At 37.9% G+C, this 27,851-nt stretch overlaps 5 protein-coding genes across 11 annotated transcripts; 3 read left to right on the plus strand and 2 right to left on the minus strand.

Moving 5' to 3' along the window:
• Positions 1-1,185: 1,185 nt before the first annotated feature.
• LOC133708465 (mediator of RNA polymerase II transcription subunit 25) lies at positions 1,186-11,071 on the plus strand. Of its 4 annotated transcripts, none has more exons than XM_062133925.1 (15): positions 1,186-1,577; positions 3,988-4,018; positions 4,575-4,638; positions 5,164-5,294; positions 5,863-6,072; positions 6,173-6,238; positions 6,590-6,800; positions 7,035-7,102; positions 7,229-8,005; positions 8,172-8,225; positions 8,644-8,672; positions 8,885-8,953; positions 9,066-9,150; positions 9,913-9,999; positions 10,333-11,071. In XM_062133925.1, exons 1-15 carry the CDS (start codon positions 1,480-1,482, stop codon positions 10,870-10,872), a joined length of 2,520 nt encoding a protein of 839 aa, XP_061989909.1. In that variant the 5' UTR covers positions 1,186-1,479; the 3' UTR covers positions 10,873-11,071. The 4 variants fall into 4 exon arrangements, with proteins under 4 accessions (XP_061989909.1, XP_061989910.1, XP_061989912.1 ...); XM_062133926.1 differs by having other exon boundaries at positions 1,188-1,577; positions 10,354-11,071; XM_062133928.1 differs by lacking the exon at positions 1,186-1,577 and adding an exon at positions 1,619-2,854 and having other exon boundaries at positions 10,354-11,071.
• Positions 11,072-11,816: 745 nt separating this feature from the next.
• Positions 11,817-14,700, plus strand: LOC133708638 (lysine histidine transporter-like 6). Of its 4 annotated transcripts, none has more exons than XM_062134110.1 (9): positions 11,817-11,925; positions 11,994-12,099; positions 12,207-12,349; positions 12,463-12,846; positions 13,281-13,674; positions 13,763-13,868; positions 13,965-14,056; positions 14,159-14,227; positions 14,324-14,700. In XM_062134110.1, exons 2-9 carry the CDS (start codon positions 12,073-12,075, stop codon positions 14,420-14,422), a joined length of 1,314 nt encoding a protein of 437 aa, XP_061990094.1. In that variant the 5' UTR covers positions 11,817-11,925; positions 11,994-12,072; the 3' UTR covers positions 14,423-14,700. The 4 variants fall into 4 exon arrangements, with proteins under 4 accessions (XP_061990094.1, XP_061990093.1, XP_061990091.1 ...); XM_062134108.1 differs by having other exon boundaries at positions 11,901-11,925; positions 12,204-12,349; XM_062134109.1 differs by having other exon boundaries at positions 11,825-12,099.
• An 853-nt stretch (positions 14,701-15,553) lies between these two features.
• Positions 15,554-16,974, plus strand: LOC133711138 (ATP-dependent Clp protease adapter protein CLPS1, chloroplastic-like). The gene is made up of 3 exons (XM_062137304.1): positions 15,554-16,389; positions 16,446-16,516; positions 16,662-16,974. Exons 1-3 carry the CDS (start codon positions 16,289-16,291, stop codon positions 16,823-16,825), a joined length of 336 nt encoding a protein of 111 aa, XP_061993288.1. The 5' UTR covers positions 15,554-16,288; the 3' UTR covers positions 16,826-16,974.
• A 609-nt stretch (positions 16,975-17,583) lies between these two features.
• Positions 17,584-20,583, minus strand: LOC133708640 (GDT1-like protein 4). Its single transcript, XM_062134111.1, has 13 exons — positions 20,420-20,583; positions 20,264-20,332; positions 19,690-19,749; positions 19,525-19,572; positions 19,282-19,370; positions 19,166-19,202; positions 19,023-19,058; positions 18,657-18,725; positions 18,509-18,553; positions 18,367-18,428; positions 18,184-18,256; positions 17,978-18,070; positions 17,584-17,847 (listed from the first exon to the last, which is right to left on the minus strand). The coding sequence occupies exons 1-12, from the start codon at positions 20,435-20,437 to the stop codon at positions 18,008-18,010; spliced, it is 669 nt and encodes a 222-aa protein (XP_061990095.1). The 5' UTR covers positions 20,438-20,583; the 3' UTR covers positions 17,584-17,847; positions 17,978-18,007.
• Positions 20,584-22,651: 2,068 nt separating this feature from the next.
• LOC133711139 (secreted RxLR effector protein 161-like) lies at positions 22,652-23,239 on the minus strand. Its single transcript, XM_062137305.1, has one exon. It carries the CDS (start codon positions 23,237-23,239, stop codon positions 22,652-22,654), a length of 588 nt encoding a protein of 195 aa, XP_061993289.1.
• Between the last annotated feature and the right edge of the window lie 4,612 nt (positions 23,240-27,851).

A 27,851-nucleotide genomic window follows, 5' to 3' on the forward strand; every position in this document is an offset into this window, starting at 1 on the left:
GCAATATCCTATTTTTCCCATGTGGGATGTATATATTCTCAACATACCAATCTTTTTTCTATTTGCATCAATCTCATTATTGACCATTTAAGGACTACAAAAACACGAGTTTTGTATTTATATATATGAAATTTGGACAAATAGTTAACTCTTTACTAAAAATTCTATGATTTTGATAAGTGATTATTATTTTTTTGAGAAAAAATTAATAATTCTCAACCTAATCCCACACTACCCATAAGGCCATAAGTGATAATGATTTTACTATCTAGAATGACCACCATCATGTCATGATTGACATTTGACTATCAGATGTCATTTAATGTTTTTTGGTGTACCAATCTCTTATATCTCCTTACCAATCTCGATCATTATTGACCATCTAAGGATTACGAGAACACGAGTTGTCTATTTGTATTTAATCCCACCCCACCCGTAAGTGATAATGACTTTACTAGTTGGAATGACTACCGTCATATGAACAACTAAAAGTCATGACCGATATTTGACATCTAATGATTATAGTCATTTACGGTTCTTCGAAACCTAGTAGACTAAGCAACTCCAACAGTTTCCACATATTTTGATTTTTTATTATTTTAGAGAAGAATGAGCCTCTTTTGCTTCATAAGATTCCCTATAACTATCCTCATTTTAGGGATAATGAGGAAAGAGAAAACCAAATTCCCTAAATTTATAACAATTTTAAGGAAGGATTATGGAGATTTTAAAGATTGCTGTAAAATAGAGAATCTGTTGGAGTTGGAGTTAACTATCCTCATTTTAAGAATAGTGAGGAAAGAGAAAACAAAATTTCCTAAATTTACAGCAATCTCTAAAATTTTAAGGAATAAATTATGGAGATTTTAGAGATTGCTGTAAAATAAGAAATTTATTGGGATTGGAGAAGAAAAAGATGCTAAAGTTTGACTTTTGCTGTCCTATAATATAATTTCTTTAAAAAAACTGTTGGAGTTGCTATAAGAGAGACGTGTAACAATTCGTTCTCTCTCTCTGCCAATCTCATTATTAACCATTTAAGGATTATTATACAAAATTTGTTTAAACAAATTAACTCAATACCAAAAATTACAAGATGAAAGAGAGTTAATGTCAACATAAATATTTACTTTCCAAATGTGGCGAAATCATGTACAGATACATTGCATTAGCAAAGCCTCCACAGCCGAAACGCAGCGTTTTGGTCTCGGTCCAGCAAGAGTTACCGTCCGTTTATAGAGACTCCCAGGTTGGTCTCTCGCAAAGCAATGCGTCCCTGCTCTACATTTTCAGCACCAGAAGAAGAAGAAGAAGAGCCCCAACCTGTTCTCGCTACTAGTATTCCTACTATTTGGTGGGAAATTCAAACGTCTCCGCCTCATACGGCGGCGTTTCGTCTTCCGATTCCGTCTCCGGCTCCCTCAGCTCTCGCGCATTCCCGCATTTCCGAGACGGTTGACGGTCTTCGCCAACCGCACGATGACGGAGAAGCAGTTGATCGTGGTCGTTGAAGGCACGGCGGCCATCGGGCCTTACTGGTCAGCCGTCGTCTCCGATTACGTCGAGAAGATCATCAGGTCGTAATTTCTTATACTCAGTCTACCGTTTTGTTCGGTGAATGGCTAGGGTTTCGGTTTCTCTATCTTTTGAGTCATTTGATTGCTGTTTACGCTTGAATTGAATTTGATTTTGGGAATTTCGCTTTTGTTACTTGAACATGCTCACTCTGTGATTCGTTCTTAGGGCTGTGAACTTGGAATCATATAGTTTTAGTTCAATTTTGAAACTGGAGGTAGGGTATAGAGGAACCTGATAGAATTATTTAGCATGAACTGTAGAATTTCCATGTGACCATATGCAGCTAGTGATGGAACCTGATCTTAGGGTTTATGTGTTACTATTCATGGACTCGAGTGGGTGATTGTTTCTGCGGCTTTAGAAAATTGGAGTCATAATTTTAGTTCAGTTTTGAGTTGGCATATTTAGGAAGGTGATAAAAGTGTTGAATGAACCATTGAATCCCTATTTATAAACTAACCATACATAGACTTGGCTTAACTATAGAATGTACCAAGTTTGACTTTGAACAACTAGTGATGGAAACTGGGTTGTATATGATATGTACATTATTGTTGTAGATGTGAGTTCAACTAACAAAGCTGTCCGACTTGAATTAGAAAACTTCTAAGCTGTGGTTTTTATAAGCTCGCTGTGGAAGAGCTGGACATTTATGGTAATTCAAACCTATGTTTGACATAAATGTAATACATGACAAGTCATTAGTTATCCTAAATTCACTCAGAAGCTTGCAGGCAGTGATCACCTCCGCGATGCTGAACTGTTGCTTGTTGACAAGTGATATACTGAGCCAACTGTCTGTCTCCTCCCGTACTCAAATATAGGAGAGGAATAATCCTCAGACATCTTGGAGCTGGAATCATGCTCCATTTTATTGGAGCGATCATACTGGCGCAACGTCTATAGTCGATGTTGACCCCTTTTATTATCATTATGTTATTATTACAATTGCTATAATACAGAAATTAATCACTTAAATCTTATATGTGGTCGATAATGCATAGATAGTTTTTCCTTTTTGTTTGATAGTCCATAAAGTTAAAATCTTTCATAGACGTGTCAATAACTAGAGAAAAAGGAAACACGTGTGCTGGTCAATGAAATTAAGATAAATAATCCCGACGTTGCCAATGCAATCCCAAAAAGAGGATCCCCAATTCTATCACACAGAAACCTTCATGGCTGAGAAACAACTGATCATCGCTGTTGAAGGCACAGCGGCAATGGGCCCCTTCTGGAAACCCATTGTTGTAGATTATTTAGACAAGATTGTGAGGTCTGGTGATTTGTTTTTTAGTAATTTTTCTATTTTCTCCTGGAGTATTCGCTGAGTATTCATGAATTGCTTTTCTCTTCTCTCTCCATTTTGATGTAGGTTGTAGAAATTGCAAGTTCTCATATCATTTTAAGGAGTACTTATGAATTGTGATATATGTTTTTTGATATGTCTTGTATCCTTATCAGTTCTGTAACTTGTGAGATGCGTAAGTCAATTTGGCCGATTAGTTGTGAGATCCAGCAGTTTAGGTTATCTCATTTCCAGCTACTACCTGCACAAAGATAAATCCTTGGAAATCTCCTTTTTACATGATATAATAATATTTGGAGAATAGTTAGTTACTTGAAATGGTCAAAAATTGACTAAAAATCTTCTGATGTTTGTTTTTCCTAAGAGATTTGAAGGATGCATATAGTAGTAGGCTTAAACAAGTAACTGTTCTGGCAGATTGTGATTATTGCATTTAAGGACTACCTGGAAAGATTGGAGAGTCCTAATATCTTGTTTAGTTTGGTGCACAAATAAAAAAGACAGAAAGAGACTTGTATGCCGAATAGCGGTTCTTAATTGTTTCACGAGTTTACCAACTGCCATCTTTTAAGTTGATTTTTTTCTCATACCAACTAATGTTACTAGTAATCATTTTGGGTATGGTCTAGGTCATTTGAGTGCTGTCATGCAACCAGATTGTAAGTTCTAATAGTTTCTGGCTGTGTTTTCTATCTTATAAACTTCTGGATGTTGGGGTATATACCAGTTTCCAGAAAACTCATCTCAGTCATACATTCTTGGTATACATGGTTCTCCTCAGTTGTACAGATGATGGATTTTATCAGGCTCAGTTTTCCACCTATAGTTTCATTTTCTTGCACATAACAAACCCAGATACCGATGGTTAAGAGCTGAAATAGTTAATAATTGGCCAGCTGTATGGCACCTTAATTGCGGTTATATTTGGAAGATTAACGATGCTGATTAATTCTATTCCTCATTCTAGAGGCATTTATGAATTTTAATGTTTATTAAACATGCCATTGCTATACTCTCAATATCATTTGTACTGTTAACGTGGATGACATTGTAGGTAATACTATATCTATATGCCAGTTCTGATTTATGTTTGCTTGCAGGTCTTTCTCTGGAAACGAGTTAAGTGGTCAGGTATGCTTCTTTTTTCTACTAATATACTTGAATCTCCTTTAAGGCATTAAAAAATCTCTCCCTGTATTGGACTTTATATTTCTTGTCTATCTTTATATCTGTATTTGAAGGCATTCTTTAAGAACTCGTAATTGGTCATGCTGTTTAAAGAAGAAATTTTTATTTTGGTGGGGGAGGGGGGGGGTTGTTAATTGTTCATATATTCTTCTGTTGATCTAAAGTCAGCCTTTTACATCAAAGCACTAACTTTATCTGAAGATGTATCCATGTTGTGTTTGGCCTGTGGCAGATTGCATTTAGGTTTCATCCATTGCCTTTGTAGGGTTCAAGTCAAGCAAATAATATACTTAGGTCAACCTGCAATTTAGATGTGTTTAGTGTTTGTGCCTTCTTTGACTAGATTCAAATAATACATTGTGAATAATAAGTTATCAGTTGTCACCAGTCGTAAACCAGAAACAGTAACAGGAAGATAGCATTAAGAATCCCTCAATAAGTTTAGTTCTAGCTTGCTAGCTGTATTTGTACTCACACATTATTTGCTTTGGAAATGCAGAAGCCCTCCACTTCTATTGTTGAGATGTCTTTGGTCACATTCAATACTCATGGATCTTATTCCGGTATGTAGTTTTACTCGCTTTATTAACTATTACCCAATTATGACTTTGTAATTTATAGTTTTCTTCTGGGGTAACAAATTCTTGTGGAATTAAGATTCTGGCTAGCATTCCTCCTGTATACTAACACCATTCAAACCGCTGATACAAAGTCAAATAATTCTCTAGTAAACATTATACAAATGTAGTTACTCTTTGTGCATAATATCGCCTTGTCTATATTATGCAACTTTGATATTGGAACACAAATAGATGCATGAACTGAAAAAAGAATTAAAAGTTTTTCCCTTCCTCTTAGTAGGAAAACTTGGCTATAAACTGGAAGTTTCTCTAGTAATAACTGTCACTTATGTAAGATATATCATGCCTTGCATGTTATGAATTTTAATCGCATTGCAGCTGGATGATGCGCAGAAAATTCAATGTCTTCAGTGCAACCAGTATTAGCTCAGTGTCTTTATAGACTTCCACATTTTTACTGTAATCTGTAGCTCAGTATCTTTATATAATCATACAGACTGAATGCAGGTTGCTTGGTACAACGGAGTGGTTGGACAAGAGATGTTGATCGTTTCTTACAATGGCTGTCAGCTATTCCCTTAGCAGGTGGTGGTTTTAGTGATGCTGCAATTGCAGAAGGGCTTTCTGAAGCCCTAATGGTATGCCATATTAGTCCGTATTAAACCATCTATATGTATATGTTTATATAAAAACTAAAGTAATAATATATGTTGGCAGTGCTTCCATCTATACTAAAGCCATAGGTATACATGCACTCATCCACATGCATACGTATGCATATGTTAAATTTATTGTGTGAGATATTAATATCTTTGTTTCACTGATGATATTAGTCCATGGGAGAGATGAAAGCATGTCTTACTGTTAAAGATAAGTCCATGGTACAGATGCAAGCATCCACATGCATACGTATGCATATATTAAATGTATTGTGTGAGATAAAAAAATCTTTGTTTCACTGCTGACTATTAGTCCATGGGAGAGGTGAAAGCATGTTTTACTGCTAAAGATAAGTTCTTGAATTAAATAGCGTACAATTTGTTTTTTGCAAAGAATTTGGAGAATTGAGTTAAATTTTAACTTACAAATAGTATATGCTGTAATCTATTGATTTTTTAGAATTAAATTGAAGTTAAGGATTGTAAATGATTGCATTCTCATTGTAATGTGCTTAACATTTACTATTCTTACTGATGCATTACTCAGATGTTCCCTACTGTTCAAAATGGAAGCCAAAATCAACAAAATGTGGATTTTCAAAAGCATTGCATTCTTGTTGCTGCTAGTAACCCTCATCCCCTGCCCACTCCAGTCTATAGACCACAAATTCAAAATGTGGAGAAGAGTGAAAATATTGATGCACAAACCGAAAGCCGTCTGTATGATGCTGAGGCTGTTGCTAAATCATTTGCACAGGTAGTTTGTTCTTAATGTTTATGTTAATGTAGCTGTTCCTTTTCTCATGAGGGTGGAACTTCATCACTAATGGGCCTTAATTCTTTAATTTTCTATCCAGTGCCTTGTTTCTCTGTCAGTCATCTGTCCGAAACAGCTTCCTAAACTCAGAGCCATTTACAATGCGGTATGATCTTGGCTTAACTCTATTTATTGTCCTTCATTTTAAGCATTTGCCTAGTTTATTGTCTGTATATCTTGCTAAGTCAGCATCTTGATGAAACTTTATTTGCAATAGTTCTCTGGTGAGCTTTAGAGCTGGACTCTAAAAGCTTAGACATCATGAACCAATAATATAGTTCCTTTTCTGGTATCATATACATTTAAACACTATCTATTTTGTTAATGACATGCAATGAATGTTGACGATACAATAGGGAGATGGCTCAAATATTGCCAGACTGAATATTTTGTTTCCAATTTTAAACTATTAGATCACTAGAAACTGGGCACGATTATGACCACTTTGCCAATGCAGGGAAAGCGCAACCCCCGGGCGGCAGATCCACCGATTGATAATGTGAAAAACCCCCACTTTCTCGTTCTAATCTCAGAGAATTTTATGGAGGCCCGGGCTACTTTAAGTCGTCCCGGAAGTACAACTTTGCCCTCAAATCCGAGTACTGTAAAGATGGACATAGCTCCTGTTGCATCAGTGACAGGGCCACCTCCAACTTCTATGCCATCCGGTAGTATATGCAGTCGATATGCTCATCCCTTTTTGTGTTGCCATTTTATTATACTAAACATTAGTTATTTTTTGTTTTATTCAATGAAAGTTTTTTTTTTTTTTAACATTCAATGAAAGTACTTCTGATTGGCCAAAACAGAAATGAAAGTACTTATCCTTAGTTAGCTTTTGTTTATCCAGCCATATTCGTGACTTAACCCCCTTTCTTTTGTTTTCTTTTTCAAATTTTTAGTGAATGGATCTGTTATGAATCGGCCATCAGTTTCTGTTAACAATGTGCCTCCTGCGACAGTGAAAGTGGTAAATTTCTTAGTCTTCCATTTGGTTTTCATGCTTTATTAAAATAAAAATGAAGTTCTTTATGTTTTTTCTCCTTATCGGAATCACTCAAGTAGTTTTAGACTTCTGATATCATTTTATTTTTAGGAGCCAACCACTGTAAGTTCAATGGTAGCTGGACCTGCTTTTGCACATGTTCGTCCTCCTTCCCAAGGAGTTCCAACCTTGCAAACTTCTTCACCATCTTCTGGTGAGATGATTACAAACAATGAGAGTGTGCCAGATTTGAAACCTATAGTGAGTAATGTGACACATCAACTACGTCCTGTGGGTAGCATCCTCAATAATATCTCTCAAGCACGCGTGATGAATTCTGCGGCCTTATCTGGAGGATCTTCTATAGGTCTCCAAAACATGGGTCAAAATCCTATGGCCATGCATGTATCAAACATGATATCGAGTGGAATGGCATCTTCGGTGGCTGCTGCTCAAAATGTATTTTCATCTTCAGGGCCTCACACTCTTGCACAGGTTGCTCAGAGCACAGGTCTTGGTTCATTTACTTCAGGTACTTCCAATGTGTCTGGAAATTCTAACCTTGGGATGTCGCAACCAATGAGTAACCTCCAAGGTGGTGTTAGCATCGGCCAATCTGTTCCTGGCATGAGTCAAGGAAATCTCTCAGGACCCCAGATGGTTCAAAGTGGCATTGGAATGACTCCAAACATGATGAGTGGCCTTGGTTCATCAGGTACCTCCTCTGGAACTGGGACAATGATTCCCACTCCAGGCATGTCTCAACAGGCACAATCTGGGATGCAGTCACTTGGTGCAAACAATAGTTCAGTTTCTAATGTGCCGTTGTCACAACAGACGTCAAGTGCTCTGCAGTCTGCACAATCCAAATATGTGAAAGTGTGGGAGGTAAGTCTAGTATATACTTTTGGAAAACAAAAAAGTTGGGTTTGTAAATTGCTGGTGGAAACATTTTAATGTTAAATAGTCCGGGAGATTTTTAAATAATCATGACTTCCAGGTTGGCTCTCTATATGTGATTCTCACTTGTTATTGGATGATCAAACACATGCAGGGAAACTTATCTGGGCAGAGACAAGGGCAACCTGTGTTTATTACTAGATTGGAGGTATGTTTCCGGATGCCTCATGAATTTCCCTTTCACACCTTTTATACTTGTTAAAAGGATTCCAATCCTCTCCTCTCCCCCGCCACCGCCCCCGGTTAATAAGTTTGCACTGTTATATTATGTTCATATACTGTTGTGTGCCTTTTACTTTCAACTTCTAGGAAAATTGTTGGTGACACGCATACATCTGCAAGTTTTTTCATTCCACTAGTGATTATTTTTTCAAATAAGCATGTGTATGGCAATGATGCCTATTGGAAAACATTTTAGTAAACTATGAGGGAGTGTCATCAAATAAACCACAGAGATGTCTGTTTCAGGACCTAACCACATGGAGTGTTTAGCCCATTTATCTTTTACAATAACACCAATTACTCTGTTGGTCAATATATTCACAAAGTCTCTCTCTCTTTGTCAGGGATACAGAAGTGCTACAGCATCTGAGACGTAAGTCATACTTGACTTGATTTTTGGCACCTTTACTAGAAAGCTATTGGATGATATGGTGAATTTGTTTTCTCAAGTAACCTCCACTGTCAGAGTCCTGATTCTATGCAACGTAGTATACTGGCCCTATATTAAATGTCCTTAGTGCTATGTCAATAACATATTTAGGGCATCTTAGCTATTTTAGTTGACATATGTCTTTGCACTCTCAGGCTTGCAGCAAACTGGCCACCGACAATGCAAATAGTCAGGCTCATATCTCAGGATCACATGAATAACAAGTAATTTTGGTTTAGTGAAAACTTTCCCTCTTGTATTTTATCTATATATCATCCAGTCGAGGTGTTTGTCTCTGAGTTTTCCTGATTATTCCGAGTTATTATATTATTTCAGGCAATATGTGGGAAGGGCAGACTTTCTAGTATTTCGGGCAATGAATCAGCATGGATTTCTTGGGCAGTTGCAAGAAAAGAAGCTTGTAAGCTCTCTCTCTCTCTGTGATAGTTCCTTTCTGTTAACCCCAGTGAACATATTCCAATGTGAGTGTACATGAAATTTTGAGCTTTTCATTACATTCTGGACCTTTTCTTCTCTTTTTCTGTTTTTCCCTTTTGGGGGGTATGGAATAAAGTAAGCACCTTCTTTACTGTTGAATAAGAGGATTTTCAACTTTGCCCTCAACATTGAAAGGACAAAATAACCCCTAATGCATTTTAATTTGAGGGTAAAGCTGTGCTCTTTGTGAAAGTCCCTATTTGTATTACCCTCACCATTGCTATTGAATTACATAAAGTCCCTATCTGTAGTACTCTCTCCATTATTTCTCTTTTCCAATAGTCCAATAATGATATTGTCTTAGTATATAATTATATATGTATGAAATATTAATGACAGGGTCTGAAATCTGGTGTTGTAGAATAGTTAGTTTTGGAAATGAAACTGCATTAAATTATTTGTTCTAATCCTGTGATAAAAACTATTCTCTTTGAGTTAATTACTGGTATTTTTGGCTGGATAATGCTCACCTTGAAGTGGGGTGATTTCTGGATTCTGGTGCTCATTCATTTGCAGCTTCAGGGTCAAAGCTAGTCAATGTATTCTATATTATTTGATTAGTCTATTGCAATGTAAATAAGAAACTAATGATTATTTTTCTGATACAAACTGTCTTAAAGCTGATTTCAACTAATGATTATTTTTCTGATACAAACTGTCTTAAAGCTGATTTCCACTTTTTCAGTGTGCTGTCATCCAATTGCCGTCTCAGACACTACTGCTCTCTGTTTCGGACAAAGCTTGCCGCTTGATTGGAATGCTTTTCCCAGGGGTGAGATTGTTATGTACCTATGCCAGTTTATTACTGCTTTGTGATTCCTTTTTCAAAGTAAAGTTTTTACTGCCACCACCCTGAGCTTGTAGATCCTCAACATAGATGTGAGGCACCTTCAATATCAAAAGCAACCTGCAAAATGAATAGTAACCCTGTATTTCCGGGAAGATGGGAATCTTGCCTGTACAAGTTGCTTTTGATGCTGAAGGTTCCATGCATAAAATGCAATTTTTATTTGTATTTTGTTCCAATTTAAATGGAGGCCTGTGGGGTTCTCCAAAATGAGGTTGTGGCTCGGCATTGTAACTTTGTTTTAATTTCTTATTAAAGCTAAGTCTACCATCGGTTCAGGATATGGTTGTGTTTAAGCCACAAGTAGGCGGTCAGCAGCAGCAGATGCAACAAATGCAACAACAGCAGCCGCAGCTACAACAGATGCAGCAACAGCAGCCGCAGCTCCAGCAACAACAGCAACCGCAACTGCAGCAGCATCCGCAAATGCAACAACAGCAACAGCAACCGCAACTGCAGCAGCAGCAGCATCCGCAGATGCAACAACAGCAGCAGCATCCACAGATGCAACAACAGCAGCATCCACAGATGCAACAGCAGCAGCAGCAGCAGCAGCAGCTTCCGCAGATGCAACAACAGCAGCAACATCCTCAGATGCAACAGCAGCAGCTCTCGCAGCTCCAGTCACAACAGCAAATTCCACAACTGCAGCAACTGCAGCAACAACACCAACAGCAACAGTTGGTTGGGGGTGGAATGGGTCAAGCTTATGGTCAAGGCCGGTCACAATTACTTTCGCAAGGACAAGTTTCATCACAACAAGGGCCTAATATGCCAGGAGGAGGCTTTATGGGTTAACAACAGTGTTGCTTGTTAGTAGTAGTAGTAGTAGTAGACTGGCATATTTATATATTAATTTTATGGATCACAGTTTTATCTATTAATTTCGGAGACCTATTAGCAAACAGTTTTATGGATCACAGTTTTATCTAAACAAGTTTCATATATTTATATATTTAGCATTAGCAAACATGCTGGTGTTCAATGCCTTGATCAATGATCCCCGTTTTAACACATGAGGGGGCTTATGGGAAATGACCAAGGGCTTAGTAGTCTACTACTACTTATAGACCCTGGGGGGCCAGAAGGGTAGAGAAAATGCCCTGAGCCAGTGTTCGGGAAAACAGACGAAAACTAAAGCAGAAGTCACACTTCTCGGTCCACGGCATTGCCTGTAGGTAATGGATAGGGACAGTTTTTCTGGGATATCTGTTTGTAAAATTCAATCCCCAGTTGCATTTCTAGTATGGTCATTATTGTAAGTGATATAAACATGACGTTAATTCGGCGTAAGATTAAACTAAATATGATACTTTTAGCTTTAATTTTGTGGTAAGCAGTGGCTTTTAATTTTGTGGTAAGCAGTGGCTTGCAGTCAGTTCTGGCCTCCCAAAAAGAAGAAGAATAAGACACCACCAACAAAGCATGAAGAGCATCCTTTGCCTTTAATCATCACCCCCTAAAGCTGACGCCCTATTTATAAAGCTATTGTGTTATAATTGTACTGATTGACATTAGGAAGGATCCATTCACCCACCAACATACAATTTTCATCATTGGTTTTAAAACTAGGATAAAAAAAAAATTGCATAAAAGGTCTTTTATGTGAAAGAAAATGGGTAGGTGAGCTTCATGGTGTTTTCAAAATGGGGTCCTAAGATTCCTTGGTTTGGGTCATTTAGTGGGTGGAGTATATCACAATTCTTTGCTTCAGTAAACTAGTTCAGTAGTGGGTTGCCATCTTTTCCCAAAGTATACAAAAAGATTGCTGTCTCAACTTAAAATATTTACTGCTTCCTGCATGATTTTATTTCCTCTACTTATCTGATTAATCTAAAAAAGCACTTGTGGGTAAGCAATGTACGCATCCAACTTTTCTTTCTATGTTCCATTCTAACACTTTGGCTTAGCTTTTTCAGGTCACTAAGCCCTATATAGATGATGACGATCACTGAACTCCCACACTGAAAGTGCTTCTCTGTCTTCATTGCTAAAAAGATGGTTACAACTTCTCCTCCTCCAAAGGTGAGCATTACCACCCTTTAGTTAACTAACATCAATCATACACTTGGTACTTGTTTCTCGATTCTCACTCTTTGTTTGTCTGATTTTCATGTTCCAAACTCTAGCAGGAAGCTCTTTCAGACAACAAATGGAAGGAGGAGGCAGACACCACGCGCCGAGCCAAATGGTGGTACTCCACCTTCCACACTGTCACCGCCATGATAGGCGCCGGTGTCCTCAGCCTACCATATGCCATGGCCTACTTAGGATGGTACTATACTGAGGATTACTCAATCAAACTACTTAACCAAACAGGGTTCTTGTACTTATAGACCACTCACCAAAGTAATTAAACTTTTTACTTCATTGTTTGTTCTATTTCAGGGGTCCAGGGACAATGGTACTGGCAGTCTCTTGGTGCATGACCTTGAACACAATGTGGCAGATGATACAACTCCATGAATGTGTTCCAGGGGTTCGCTTCGACCGATACATAGACCTTGGTCGACACGCCTTCGGTCCTAAACTCGGGCCATGGATCGTGCTTCCGCAGCAGTTAATTGTCCAAGTTGGGTGTGACATAGTGTACATGGTCACTGGGGGAAAGTGTCTGAAGCAGTTTTTGGAGATGGCATGTTCCAGTTGCACACCAGTCAAGCAATCCTACTGGATTTTGATCTTTGGTTCCATTCATTTCGTCCTCTCCCAGCTTCCCAATTTCAACTCTGTCGCTGGTGTTTCACTAGCAGCAGCTATCATGTCACTAAGGTATAGAGTTCTTTGTCTGACTTCCAACTCCAACTTTACTCTTGGAATTCAATAGAGTCCATCGAGTAGGTTTGATTTGTTACAACTCCCAACTGAGAAATGTCTATTAGTCGCAACAAATCTGTTTGTAATAGGATTATAGGAAGTAATCACAAAAAGTTACTAAGACGCAAATTCTTAATATATAACCTCTATAAATTAATAATGTTGGGACTTGGGACCACCTAAATTATATTAATGTAGCGATATATCAATTTATTGATGAATTAATTTAAAGAAGTTATACTGTAGCTTTTATTAGCAGTTTGTTGATCATATAGTCCTACTCATTACAAAGCACAGCATCATTAACTCTTTTAGTTGGCTTTGATGCAAATTATCACCAAGAAAAAATAAAAAACATGTACTCATTTGAAGATCTTATTATTGTGCAGTTATTCAACAATAGCTTGGGCTGGTTGCTTAAGTAAAGGCCAGGTCGACAATGTTAGCTATGCATACAAGAAAACTAGCTCAGCTGATTACATGTTCCGGGTGTTCAATTCCCTTGGTCAAATCTCGTTTGCATTTGCCGGACATGCTGTGGCTCTTGAAATTCAGGCCACAATTCCATCGACTCCAGAGAGGCCTTCAAGAATACCGATGTGGAAAGGTGCCGTCGGAGCCTATTTTATCAATGCAATTTGCTATTTCCCGGTGGCCCTCATCGGTTACTGGGCTTTTGGGCAAGATGTTGATGATAATGTGCTAGTGGATCTCAAGAGACCTGCTTGGCTCATTGCATCTGCAAATTTAATGGTTGTTGTCCATGTAATTGGCAGCTATCAGGTAAAAGAGTACTACTACGCTCACCAAATTTGTTTATCAAATTATGTTCGCTACCAACATGAACGTGACTGAAAAATTGCATGTGTAGGTTTATGCTATGCCAGTTTTTGACCTGCTAGAGAGGATGATGATGAAAAAACTGAACTTCCCACCTGGAGTGGCACTTAGACTAGTTGCTAGATCAGCTTATGTTGGTCAGATTCCCATTCGTTTGCGTAAATCATATTATGTGTTTAATTTTGATCAATCATTTGACCAATAACTCAAATACATACTTCTGTCTCTTTCAGCATTCACATTGTTTGTCGGAGTCACCTTCCCTTTCTTTGGAGACCTTCTTGGTTTCTTCGGCGGATTTGGTTTTGCCCCGACTTCATACTTTGTAAGTCTTTCTCTCATTAATTCACCCTCTCTTTTCCTTTTTTTTTTTTTCTTACAAATCATCAGCAAGAAACTAATCATCTCAAGCATGCAAATTTTACAGCTTCCTAGTATAATGTGGCTGATTATCAAGAAACCAAAGAGATTCAGCACCAACTGGTTCATCAACTGGGTAACCAAAATAGATCAATTTCTTTGGAACAATAGAAATGTAAACACAGAGAAAAGTTGAGTGACAAGCATTTATTTACGACTCCGTTTTGTGCAGGTTTCCATTTTCATTGGAGTGTTCATTATGTTGGCCTCCACAGTCGGTGGTTTGAGGAACATCATCACTGATGCATCCACATATCGTTTCTACACTTAACTATAACCAAATTATGTCACTGATCGGACCAAACTCAAATATGTTATCGAGTTACTTGGTTATAGTCATTATACTTGAATTGTGTGGATCCTGTCTACACCAAGCTACCAAGTAGTTCGTGCATCATCTTTTCTTTTCTCTTTTTCATTTTTGGTTGGAAACTTGTGGGTTTGCTCGAGCAAAAGCAGTGACACTATATATATCAATTGACTTTCTGAGATGCACAATTGTCAAGAAAAATGGTGCAGCAAATTTCATATCCATAAAACTTTCTTTAATCTCTTCTTTGATACTAGAAGGGCTTTTCAATTATTTTTTTTTCATTCTTTCAATTCATTGCAAACAATGACACCACATTAAAGGGTAAACAACTGGGGAAGAAAAGTGAACTTTCAGGACTAACCGATCGAGAGGAAATCTGAGAGTGCGCTCAAGTCGAAGTTGCCAACGTATTGGAGGTCGGGTAGAATTTCTTAAAAACCATGGTTTACCAACAAGGAGAATTTGGTGAGAAAGGAAGAACATGATATTTTGTCTAAAATTACATGTGCTATAATCAACAGTTTTGGGTGAAACTCATGATTTGAAAAAATTTATTTAATTTATTATTAGTTTTTTTTTTTTCTAGAAAAGTTTTACTCTAAATTCTTACAAGATTAGCAAATCACATCATATCTTTTTGTGTGCCTAGCCTCGCATCATATCTTTTTGTGTGCCAAAATCCTAGCATTAGAGTCGGTTCGTACAAGATTAGCAAACTTAGCCTCGCATGATGCCTAGAGCACTATAATAGTTAGGGCTAGATGAGTCGATTTACTTTTATTTATTTTTATTTTGAAAAAACTTTATAGTAAATTTGTACAACATTATATTGTCTAACCTAGCGCGCTCTCATATTGCCCAGAGCCACTTTAATAGTTAGGGCTAGATGAGTCCCTGGGCCGGGTAAGGCCATCATGCTTTAAGGGCCCGCCCAAGCAGACCCATTTCACAGGCCTACCTCGTACTCGGAGGAAAAACAAAATTTTAAACAAGAAAACTGCAATGATTGTTTCTGAGAAATAAAGACTGAGATATGTGGGAGTCTGCCCCTCTCACCTAACCACGCCTTCAATCCTAAACCAGGTTTTTCCTCTGCAATCAATTCATACCCTTTATTCAGATTTTGGGTTTTGCATTCAAATCCTTTTATTTCATAAGCAGCTGTAGAACTAGATGCAGATTTTCTAGCTCCCTTAAATTGTTTACTTACTTTGTGTTGAAATTGTTGCCTTCTAGATTTACAGACTAATTATGAAATTTATTTTTTGTACACTAGAATTTTCTATGTCTCCTGGGGTTTATGTTCTGATATGTTTATGTGTAACTTGTCATTGTTGGGGAATATGTCAGTTTTGCAGTTGGTAAGAAATTGAATCACATTTTCAGTATCTTGAGGAATAGGACAGATTCTGTTTTGGGATATTTTTTTTATACCAGTTTGGGGTGCTTTCGCTAGATTTTCATTTATATGTAGTCACTTCCAAAGATTTGGGTCTGTGCATTGCTTGTGAAAGACACATGTTGTGATTTTAGATTCTTTTGATGTAAGTTTCATGGTATTTGTTTCCTGATATACCTTTTTTCTGATACTGAACTGATGGCATCTTATGTTTTATATCTCTTTGGTTCTGTTTCTGCTGCCGTTCTCTAAATCAAAGCTTGGTTTCAAACTTTCAATAGATAGTGCATTGCTGGAGTGTTCCCTTATCATCTATATATAGATGCCAGAATGGTTCCGAATGATGATAAACTTGTGATAGAACATGTTTAGCAGGAGACAAACACTTCCTTTGTAAAGGACCATGCACCAATCATTGCATTCCCATGGCTGTATCAACAGCAGCACCTGGTAAAGGAGGAGGATTGTTAGAAAGGCCTGTTATAGAGAAAACCACTCCCGCTCGTGAGCCTGAGGTTGATCTCAGGTATAGCTTAATTTAAACCTCTTATGCTCTTACTGACTCTTATAATATTCTCTTAGAAATATTGAAGCTATTTCTTTACATCAGTCATATTCACTTTCCAACTGTCTCAAGCTCAATCGTTTACAAAGTATTACAATCTTCATGCTCCTTTCAAGTTCACCTGGTTGAATTGGTATTCAATACCTGTTCTTTTTCTTCTAGGGTGCACTACACTATTTTTCCTTTCTTTGTGAAGTTAACTAAGAAATGTTATATAACTATCCAATTTTCAGGAAATCGAGGAAAATATCATGCTGTTAATATCATGCAAGAAGCACACCACAATGGCTTGTCAGTGGTGATCATATGTGCTCAGGCTGATGCCGAAGAACACTGCACACAACTCAGGCACAATGGGCTTCTGAGTTCAATTGAACCCGCAAGTGGGGGATGTTAATAAAATCAAGGCGCTTCCAGGAATATCTCTGCACATCAGATACTGTACATAAGAACAATGCCCATATATAAATCTTGGTTGTCCTGTGGTCTAATTGAGACAAGAGGTGGTATTTCAAATAAAAAGTTATAGTTTACAGTACGTTATAACTCGGATCAGTATACATCAGTTTATAAGAATTACTACATCTCCACTTTAATTTGCACCAAAGTGCAGAATGCAGATGGAATACCACCGGGAACATACTCTCCGGTGCAAGGAAAGGTGATACATTAATCGAAAGCAGAAACTGTTTCCAGCAACGTGGTGTCTCTCAAAAGGCCTGAACAGGAATGTTAGACTTTCCCACAGGTGGAGGAGATTAAATGCACGTTCCGGTGAAGTTCTTTTCAGGAGTGGAGATAGGTTTACGAATTCTGAAACTGGGCTCAAGGGTTATATAGTCTCTCTTTAGTCTTTTTCGAATCCGTGCCTGTTTAAGCCTAAAAGTTGGACTTGGTTCGTCCACTTTTTACAGCAGTCTCCTCAAGGTCTGTCAAACACGTGCGGTTCCCTCAAATAAACAAAGAAACGTGTGCGGAAAATGTAAATATTTTGAAATGTGTTCATTTAAGGGGAAGAAAAATGTACCTACGAGGCTACGAGATACGATCCCTCAATTAGTCAATTTAACCCAAAAGCAAGGATTACGTTGTGGCCAATATTATCCATTATAATGTAAAGCTTACATCCAGGTAGTATCTTTGAATCATACGTGATACGTGAAATTGCAGATCAAATGCTTTAAATTTATAGTCAAGAGTAAACATGCATGCAACAATAGTGTAGCTCCCACGGATGCGAGGGTGCAATATCGGCCTTGATCTTGCAAACAATAACTCTTTAAATCAGTTCCTTTTCTGATTAGTACACTGCTCTCATGTATGAATTATGATAAATGATGCAATCCTAGTAAGTTGTAAACACCCCTTGCGCAATGCGTAGATGAGGGTTCGTTAATTCAATGAGCCATCCTTCAATCCCTGAACAGAAGGCAGAGTCTTCATCAAAATTTGTATTCCCAATTGATGGACTTTCAACCAAAAAAAACTGATGCACTGGACTTATATATATATATATATATATATATTCTACATGGTACTGCATACTTACTGATCATTAATCAGATCTAAGTATCAAGCCTCAACCCGAAAGGAAGGATTGGATTCCGAAAACGATGAAAAGAACTCCACCTGATAATGCAACCTGAAACATAACAGTTACAACTTACAACTTTGATGCTACAGATTGTCTACAGATATGATATACTATATAACCAGGGCTATAATTTGTCTACAGATTCAGGTGTATGTAATTACAATTTTCTCAGATATCTGAGATGCCAAGCTCTTTCCACCAAGGACAGCAGCAGTGGTACACAACGCTTGTCCTCTGAAAGAAAAATTAAAAAGAAACATGATTCCTCACTCTGAAGAAGTAAAGAATTTAATTGGAAATAGCATAATGGAGCAAGACATGAGTACAAGGATAGGTTTTTTTACATGATTCCACCAATAACCACACCTAATGGGTTTTCATCTGCAGCCAAACCAATAGTAGCTAGCTGAAGGATAGCAAGTTTAGTACCAAATAGTGCAGAAGCAAAAATTCGTTAAAGATCTAGTCAGTTGGGCACATGCTCACCTGGCTCTTGTCACCCCATTCACCGAAAAAAGTAATAGAAAAGGCCTGCAGAATGAGAACGATTTCAGTGTCCAGTAATAGAACTAAAAAACGTTTGATTTTTATGCAAAAAAAAAAAATGGAATTTCATAATCCACAGATCACTAACCTTTAAAAAAATGGGTGAGAAGAATTGCAAGATAAATGAACGATTCTGCTTTTTCGTTTCATCGTCATCCTGGAAGGCCAAAATTGCCATAGTTACACAAATGAGCATAATTATTAATTAACTTACAAATGGTAATTTGATTTTGCACATCGTATTACACTATGGGGGACACAATGATAAATGAAATTAAAGATGTCTGAACACTGTCAACAAATATGCAAAACTAGCCAATTGAAACTTTGAAAGATTGAAACACATAATATACGTGTGTGTGTGTGTGTGTGTGTGTGTGAGAGAGAGAGAGAGAGAGAGAGAGAGAGAGTAGCACTCATTCAAGTGCAAAAGATAGAGAAACTGTCGGATCACCTTATTACTCTGTTTGGTGGATCCCGCCTTGGCATCCTGATGAGTGATGACACCACACATGTTAAGTCAAAAAGCAGCTGAGTACCTAGTTGTGAGTAATGTAAAAGTGTGAGTAATGTAAAAGTAAAACTAGAAAAACCAACCAATTCCGCTTCAACTTCTGCAAGTTCATCATCACCCCTGTTTAGTAAACCAGAATTAAACTCTACCACAAGCAGAAAACAATGAACTGAAGTCCACAAAATAATAAATCCATTACCCGTCTCCTTTGAAAGCATCCCACAAGGACCATAGGCCGAACCCAAAGAACAACACTGTTGTTATGTGATGGGTCCATGTCCGCGAGAGCTGTGTAAGTTAAGATCAGAGTGTTTTCACTTTTCAGTATTCATATGAGAATAAAGAAGTAATACAAAGGTTAACAGAATGATCCACAACTTTAAATAGATGACGTAGACTATGTAGGCAAAGCAACTTGGGGTGGCAGAGTCAGAGTACTTACCAAATTTGGAGCAGCCCAGCCAACAAGAACAGAAAGAATAGTCATCACCTAAAACGCAACAAAAATTGAGGTATGTGATTGCTGAGTCTCCGAAAAAAAAAAAAAACATCCAAGATCCCACTGATAACTTGCTAAACATATATAACGTGGCAAGAAATTGCTTACAATTAGAGCTCCTAGGCAACCAGACAAAACGAGTCTCCTGGGATGGCGCATCGCAAGGATCTTCAAGCAAACATCGCAATGTTAAACTACCACACAAAAACGGTATATAGATACACAGATACACACTGTTAGGATCTTCAACCGGCTTGTGATACTTACTCATACAAGTTTTAAACAGAAACTCACAGAGACAAAAACATATATACACAATAGACAAATACATACAACATAAACACGCCTCATATCATATCGCATGGGCTCAATTCCTAAAGAGCAAATATTACAACAATAGACGAACATAGTTCCAAACTCATCAGTATATCAAGTAGGTCACCCCAAATTCTATGTTATCACTCAGCTGAAAAGTCCCAAAGTCCAAGCTCTGCCTAACAGTCTGATACAAAATAATCTAGCAGAAACTATTGCCGTTCTTATTAGTATTGAAATCTACTGTTTACTACTCCACACCACCTCAAATTGAATCAACAATCACATTTAGAGTATCGAAACCTCAAATAAACACTCGGAAATTGGCAGCAAAATATGACAGAAAAGGAAACAAGTATGCACTGACCGCGGCGGCGAAGAAGGTCTTGTCGCCGATCTCCGATAGCACAGTCATCGCAAGTGACTTCGTGAAACCCTAATTCACAGAAACCACCCGCACAAATTAGCTCAAAACAAATCGAAATTGAAGTGCGCGGTCTGAGAAAATAGAGAGATGAATAACCTGGACGACGGTGCTCATTTTGACGGAGCGGAGCTGCTGAAGAAAAATCGACGACTATTTTTCTCGGCCGAGAAAGTCAGAGTTTTGGAGGCTCCGACTCTCTCTCTCTCTCTCTCTCTCTGAGAATTGGGGTGGACTGGGAGTCTTAGAGTTCTCTCGGACCCGGCTTAACTACTAGTGTGGGAGAATACAAACGCAGCTTAAGCGTGTCACGCGTGCGAAACTATTATTAATATAAAAAAAAGAAAATTAAAAAGACATCTTTTGCCAATTGTTATTGGACCTCAAAAAAGAAATAAAAAAGGTATTTAGATAATAGAATTAGATGCTCTTTCTACTGAACAGTCTGAACGTTGACTCTTCTCTACTAGAAGCATTGTTTTTTTTTTTTTGACGAGATTTTTGAATTTATTCTTTGGTCTGATCAAGTCATCAAAGGGGTATTTTCTTCTTTCTTTTTTGTTAAAAAAAAAAAAGGAAAGTTGATGAAAGAGAGGAAGCTTTCAAAGGGAGAATAAATATATTACAAAAAAAAGTTTAAAAGAAAAATGAAGGAATAGACGAATAGTAGGCTTTATGGGGTAAAAGTTTGTGCTGAAAAGAATAGGGCTTTATGGGGTTAGTGACCCATAGGTTTGTGATGAGGATCCTATTCTTATCTCTAGATCGATATAAACATAAAAATAAAGTAAATAGCATACAAATTGAAAGAACACATTTGGGTGGTGTTTGTTACATGAGATTGGATGGGATTGGACTGTCTTATTTATTAGAATAAGAGTTATCCCATGTTTGGCTGAAACAATGACTCACTTAAATGAGACTATGCAGTCTCCGAATCTGCTTCCGCATCTTCTTACATAGTCTCCCCAAATTTCACCGGACTGTGGAAGCAACGCTCGGTCGTTCTTCGCTTCTCATCGCTCACTCGCATCTTTCGCTTCAGTCTCCTTCAACTAGACAAGGTTCAGTTTCTCTCTTTACTCGATCATACTCCCTTTCTTATGTTAATCATTGTTCACTCTTTCCTTCAATCCCCTCTACCTTCTTCTTCTTCTTCTTCTATTTCTTTGGTGTCTGGGTAGCTTGATCTGCTAAGATTTTGATCAATTTGTTGTCTGAGTAGCTTGACCTGGTAAGAATTGTGATCAATTTCACGTTTTTGCTTTGCTCTTCTATTTTTTTTTTCTTCTGGATTTAAGAAATGTTTTTTGTTCAAATGCTAATTACTCACCAGAAATTTGAGTTCTTGCATGCAATCCGATTACCACAAATTCGAGTTGGGTTCCTAGTCAGTGGCAATAAAGACCTCTGATTTAGATTATGAGAAGAAATAAGAAAAGAGAGTCGGAGTACAGAACCATTGAAGCAAGAGCTGGACAAAGAAGACATATTTGTGAATTTGAGTTTGATTTTGATTTTGATTTTTGCTTTTGGTATTTGAGATTTGATCTAATGTTTCGCAAATTGTTTAAACTAGTTGTGGTGTTACGTGATAAAGTCTGGGAGAGCAGAGAGAGATTGGGGGATTGGTTGCCTTGCCAAACCATATGTTTTGTTTTCAAAAATTTCAGATAAGTTGAGATCTGTCTCTATGTTTTTTGGATAGTTCATCAAGGCTTGGTTAATCTTAATTGATCAGTTGGTTCTTTGTTCTTTTTCTACTCCACCAATCATTCTCCTGGTGTTCTTTCCTGTGTTGTTCTTTCTTATTAAAAGTTTGTTCTTCTGTTGTAGTCCTACGGAGCACCAAACATGGATCAAGATTAGTTTAGCATAAGCCAGGCTTGAGAAGTCCAGGACTCTCATAGAAATTAAGGTGAGGCATGGTAGTCCCGTGAAACAAACTTGCCCTTGAAGTTATATGCAAGTTGCGACAGTAATTTGTTCCTTTCATTTAAATGTATCATTTTTTTTAGTTTAATGTTGTTAAGTATCAAAAGCTTACAAACTAAACAACACAAGATGGGAGAATACCTTCTGCATATTCATTATTATCAAGTACATGCATATATAGCCATTACAAAGAAAACTTAAACAAACAACAACCCACATAGAGCATGACTCTCAAACGTGGTACATTAAAACAGGAATGATTCAAACACTAACTACTTAGCCCTAATAACTAGGGTTTATTAACAGTAATAAATAACAAACTGACTTTAATGACTTAGAACAAACCCCAACATGCATGTCCTCCCCTAAACTGATTGACTGATATGCAGCAAGCAATCAGTTTAAACTTGGAACATCACAAACCCCAAGCAGCTCTCTCAGCTTTACAAATGCATTAAGTTTAAGAGGCTTGGTCATAATGTCTGCTACCTGATCATGAGAACCACAATGAACCAGCTTCAATTTACCATATCTTGTTAGATCATGCAAGAAGTGAAAACGAACGTCGATGTGCTTGCTTCGACCATGTAGGATTGGATTTCTTGACAACTTGATTGTTGAGCTGCTATCACACAAAATTGTGATACATTTGCCTTGAGTGTGACCGAGCTTATCCAATACTCTCTTCATCCATATTCCTTGAGTAGCACATGAAGCTGCTGCAACATATTCTGCCTCGGTGGTTGACAATATGACAATAGGTTGCTTCTTTGAGCTCCGTGAGACAGCTCCACCACTCAACGAAAACACAAAGCCAGATGTGCTCTTTCGATCATTGATATCACCTGCGTAATCACTATCAGTATAAGCCAGCAACTTCTCATCACCTTTTCTCTTATAGAATATCCCCAAATTCACAGTGCCCTTCACATAACGCATCACCCTTTTTACAACTTGTGAGTGAAGCACAGTTGGATTGGCCATGAATCTACTAGCAAGGCACACCACATACATTAAATCCGGCCTTGTCACTGTCAAATACAAGAGGCTTCCCACCATTTGCTTGTACTTAGTGGCGTCTACTTTAACACCTTCTTCATCCTGTACTAGCTTAACACCAGGAACTATAGGGTTGTTCACAAAATTGCTCTTTTGCATTCCAAACCTCTCCAACACTTCTCTAGCAAACTTCCTTTGACTAATATAAATTTCTTTAGTACACTGCATGACTTCAATCCCAAGAAAGTATCTCATCTTGCCTAGATCACTCATGTCAAACTCTTACTCCATTGAGCTCTTAAACTTGGCAAACATGCTTTCACAATTACCTGTAAAAATCAAGTCATCTACATATAAGCTCACAACCAGAAACTTACCTCCTTCTCCAGCTTTAACGAACAATGTGTGTTCAAAATCGCATTTCTCGAATCCCTCTTTGACAAAATAAGCTTCTATTCTGCTATACCATGCCCTCAGAGCTTTCTTGAGGCCATACAAGGCGTTCTTGAGCTTGGAAACTTTGTCTTCCTCTCCTTTCTTCTCAAAACCTTGTGGCTGCTCAACATAGATTGCTTCACTTAGCTCACCGTGCAAGAATGCACTTTTCACATCTAGTTGAAAGATATTCTAGTTCTTTTGTGCAGCCAAGGCAATGATCATATGAATCGTGTCCCACCTTGCAACTGGTGCAAAGACTTCAGTGTAGTCTACACCAAAGCGTTGTGCATACCCTTTAGCAACTAATCGGGCTTTGCACTTGTCCACTTCACCATGCTCATTGTACTTGGTCTTGCACACCCATTTTACCCCTATCTTCTTCACACCTTGAGGTAGTACTGTAAGTTCCCAAGTATCATTTCTTTCAATGGCATCAATCTCACTTTGCATTGCAGCTCTCCACTTTGAATGATTGACAGCTTTATCAAAGTCAACTGGATCTTCATTGGCAGTGAACATCGCTAAGTTAAGAAGCTGAAGTCTTCTTCACTCAACCCCAAACCCTCTCCACTAACGTAATCTTTCATCCAAATTGGCTGCCTCTTGACTCTTTCTTCTTCTTGTAGAACTTGTGGACTTTCTTGTAAAAAGTTACTTGAAGATGAGCCAGATACATTTTCTTGTTGTTCAGCAGGTGCAACATTCTCTTCTTCCCCTTCACTTTCTTCATGATTCTCTTCTTCTTCTTTATTGTCACCCCAAACTAACACATCTTGTTTAGCCTCCTCAACACTCCTCCCCCAATCCCAACTTGCATCTTCTTCGAACACAACATCTCTACTAACAATTATTTTCTTTGAAATGGGATTGTACAATCGATAGACTTTTGACTCCTCGCTCACTCCTAGTAGAACATATTTGCAGCTTTTATCATCAAGCTTTGTCCTCTTGACGTCAGGAATGTGCACATGTGCAATGCAATCGTCGAAAATGATCGACTCCTGGCTTTACTCTACTCCAGGCTTCTTCAGGGGTGACATCTTGCACTGCAAGTGTTGGACTTCTGTTTAACACATGAGTGGTCCAATTAACTGCTTCCAGCCAGAAACTCTTGGAATTCTTTTCTCATATAACATACTTCATACAAGATTCAAGATGGTCCTATTTCTTCGTTCTGCTACCCCGTTTTGTTGAGGGGTGTAGACAGTTGTAACTTGGAGTTTGATGCCATTGATCTTGCATAACTCATTGAATTGTTGAGAAGTGAACTCTCCTCTTCTATCAATTCTTAAACAAAGAATGAAAGAACCTGCCTCCTTTCCTACAAAGCTCTTAAAGTACTTAAACATAGTAAAGGCTTCTGACTTTTCTTTTAGAAAATAAATCCACATCTTCCTACAATGATAAAGATAAGAAGATATATACCTCTTGTCACTGTTAGAAGTAGGAGAAATGGGACCGCAAATGTTTGCATGTATCAACTCCAACTTTTGTGAAGCCCTCCACATACTTCTTTTAGGAATTGCATATCTTCTTTGCTTCCCTGCCATGCAATCAGTGCAAACCCTTGTAGAGGCTTGGAGTAGTGGCAGCCTTTTTACCATCTTTTTGTAGTACAAAGTTCTCAGCCCTTTGGAGTTTAAGTGTCCATATCGACAATGCCACAGGTAAGCTAGGTCTTGTGTGGTTGCTTGCAGACAATTTGAGGATTCAGACAACACAACAGTAGCAAGAATGACAAAATCCGATTAGCTGACATCGGAGTTTGCATAATAAGTTCCTTTCTTGGATGATAAACTTTACATTCTCCATGTTGGATCAAGATGGCTACACCCTTTTCTTGTAACTGTCCAACACTAAGTAAATTATTCCTTAAATCGGGAATGTAATACACATCACTGATTACCTGAGTTCTGCCATAGACCTCCATCTTGATGTTTCCCTTTCCAAGCACTGCCATCCTTGTATCATTACCAATCTTTACAGAATGTCTAAATTCTTCATCGAGATTGCTAAACCATTTCTTGTTGCCACTCATGTGATTACTACATCCACTGTCCAAGATCCATACATCTTCACGCTTTGAATTATTTCCCCCCATATAGGCCATCAAGAGCATCTCATCTTCCTCGTCTAGTTCAACATAGTTCACCCCTTTCTCCCAACTAGGGCATTCATATTGAAAATGCCCTAGTTTGTGGCATTTGTAGCATTCTATTAGGGCCTTGTTATAAGACCGTTGACCTCTGCCTCGGCCTCTTCCCGTGAAAGCTCCACGAGCCGTTCCTCTTCTTCAAACTCGTACTCATCTCTTCCTCCAACTCTCTCAGTATTGCTAACTTTTAAGGCATGTTCTTCTTCCTTCTGCCCTTGCATTCTCTGTTCATGGACTAACAGGCTGCTTTAAAGCTCATCGACGGCCATGGTGGTCACATTATTGGACTCTTCAATTGAACATACTACATAGTTGAACCTGGGAGTCATCGATCTCAAGATTTTCTCCACAACCACATTCTACTCCATCATTTCTCCACGTGCTTTCATCTTATTTGCAATAGTCAATGTTCTGGCAAAATACTCATCAACCTTCTCACTTTCCTTCATACAAGAACTTCAAATTCTCTCCTAAGAGCCTGTAACTAAGCACGTTTTACCTTAGTAGAGCCTTGGTATTTTTGCTTCATCGAATCCCAGATGGCTTTTGCAGACTCCTTGTTCAAGATGGTCTCCCTGATCGTCCTGTCTATGGCCTGAAACAAATAGTTTTTGACCTTCAAGTCCTTCAACGTACCTTGCATCTTCTCTTGTCTTACGCGGTCCCTTAGTTGATTCAGCCTCGTTCTCTGTTGCTGCAGAAATTCCAACCTCCACAAGATGCCAGTACTCCTTCGATCGAAGGAAGTTCTCCATTAAACCTAGGTATCGCTGGCTAAACGAAATTGCTTTCTGCCATACTTCGTTCACGTACTCTTTCTTTCTTTTCCTCACAGACCACTCTCTCTCTTTCTAATCTTCTCTAATCACTCTCTTGTTTCTTCCAATCAGGCCCTTGAGGGAGCTCTGATACCAGATTTGTTAAGCACCAAAAGCCTACAACTGAACAACACAAGATGGGAGAATACCTTATGCATATTCATTATTATCAAGTACATGCATATATAGCCTTTACAAAGAAAATTGAAACAAACAACAATCCACGTAGAGCATGCAAGCTTTAAAACGTGGTACATTAAAACAGGAATGATCCAAACACTAACTACTTAGCCCTAATAACTAGGGTTAATTTATTAACAATAATAAATAACAATCTAACTTTAATGACTTAGAACAAACCCTAACAAATGTTGTTACACATATTGACATACCGATTAAAAGTCGTAAATTCAAAATACGTACGTCAATCAAAATTATGATTTGACCAAAATATTTACGCATGAAAAATATAAATACAATTGACAATAAGCCTAGAGCACGACTGAGAGATCATTAGATCTAATAACCAGTTCACGTTTCTAGTTAGGTGCTGCATGAGTTTAAAACCAGAAGAAATTAGCAGTATCCATCAACCCTGAATTAATTAAGCAACAACACGATCAACATTATTAATCTACATTCCAACTACCAGCTAGCTTTGTATTCCCTTCGAATCGAAAGCGATTATTTGGATGCAAGTCAATCCCATATACAAACCCTATTTGGCTAACTTAAACAAATATCGACCAGCTACGTAGATGGAGGAGGCTAGGAATGGAGGATGGCAACTTTTCAGTGACGGAGAACATAGGGAACCAATATAATTATCAATGATATTAGGATAAGATAGCAGTTGGCAATCGCAAGGTTATATAAGACAAGAAGATAGTACAAATTAATCAAGTTTAGGGATTAAGTACGTCAGTGTAATCTACTGCAAAAGTTAAGCTTGGAGCTCCCTCTTGTCCTTATTGCATGCATTTTTCTTTATGGAAATCCTTAATTATTGATCTGAAAACGACCATATATTTTTATTACAGTTAGGATTATTCCTAACAATGTCATACTACAATTTAAAAGCAAATTAAACAAATGATATTGCTAGGAATCTGAGTACAAGAATATTATCTTCACGAGAGCCAAGATATTAGGGTTTAGGAGCCAAACAAATGATATTAGTCTAATT

The sequence above is a fragment of the Rosa rugosa genome, chromosome 5 (genome assembly GCF_958449725.1).
Source record: "Rosa rugosa chromosome 5, drRosRugo1.1, whole genome shotgun sequence".
Classification (NCBI taxonomy): Eukaryota; Viridiplantae; Streptophyta; class Magnoliopsida; order Rosales; family Rosaceae; genus Rosa; species Rosa rugosa.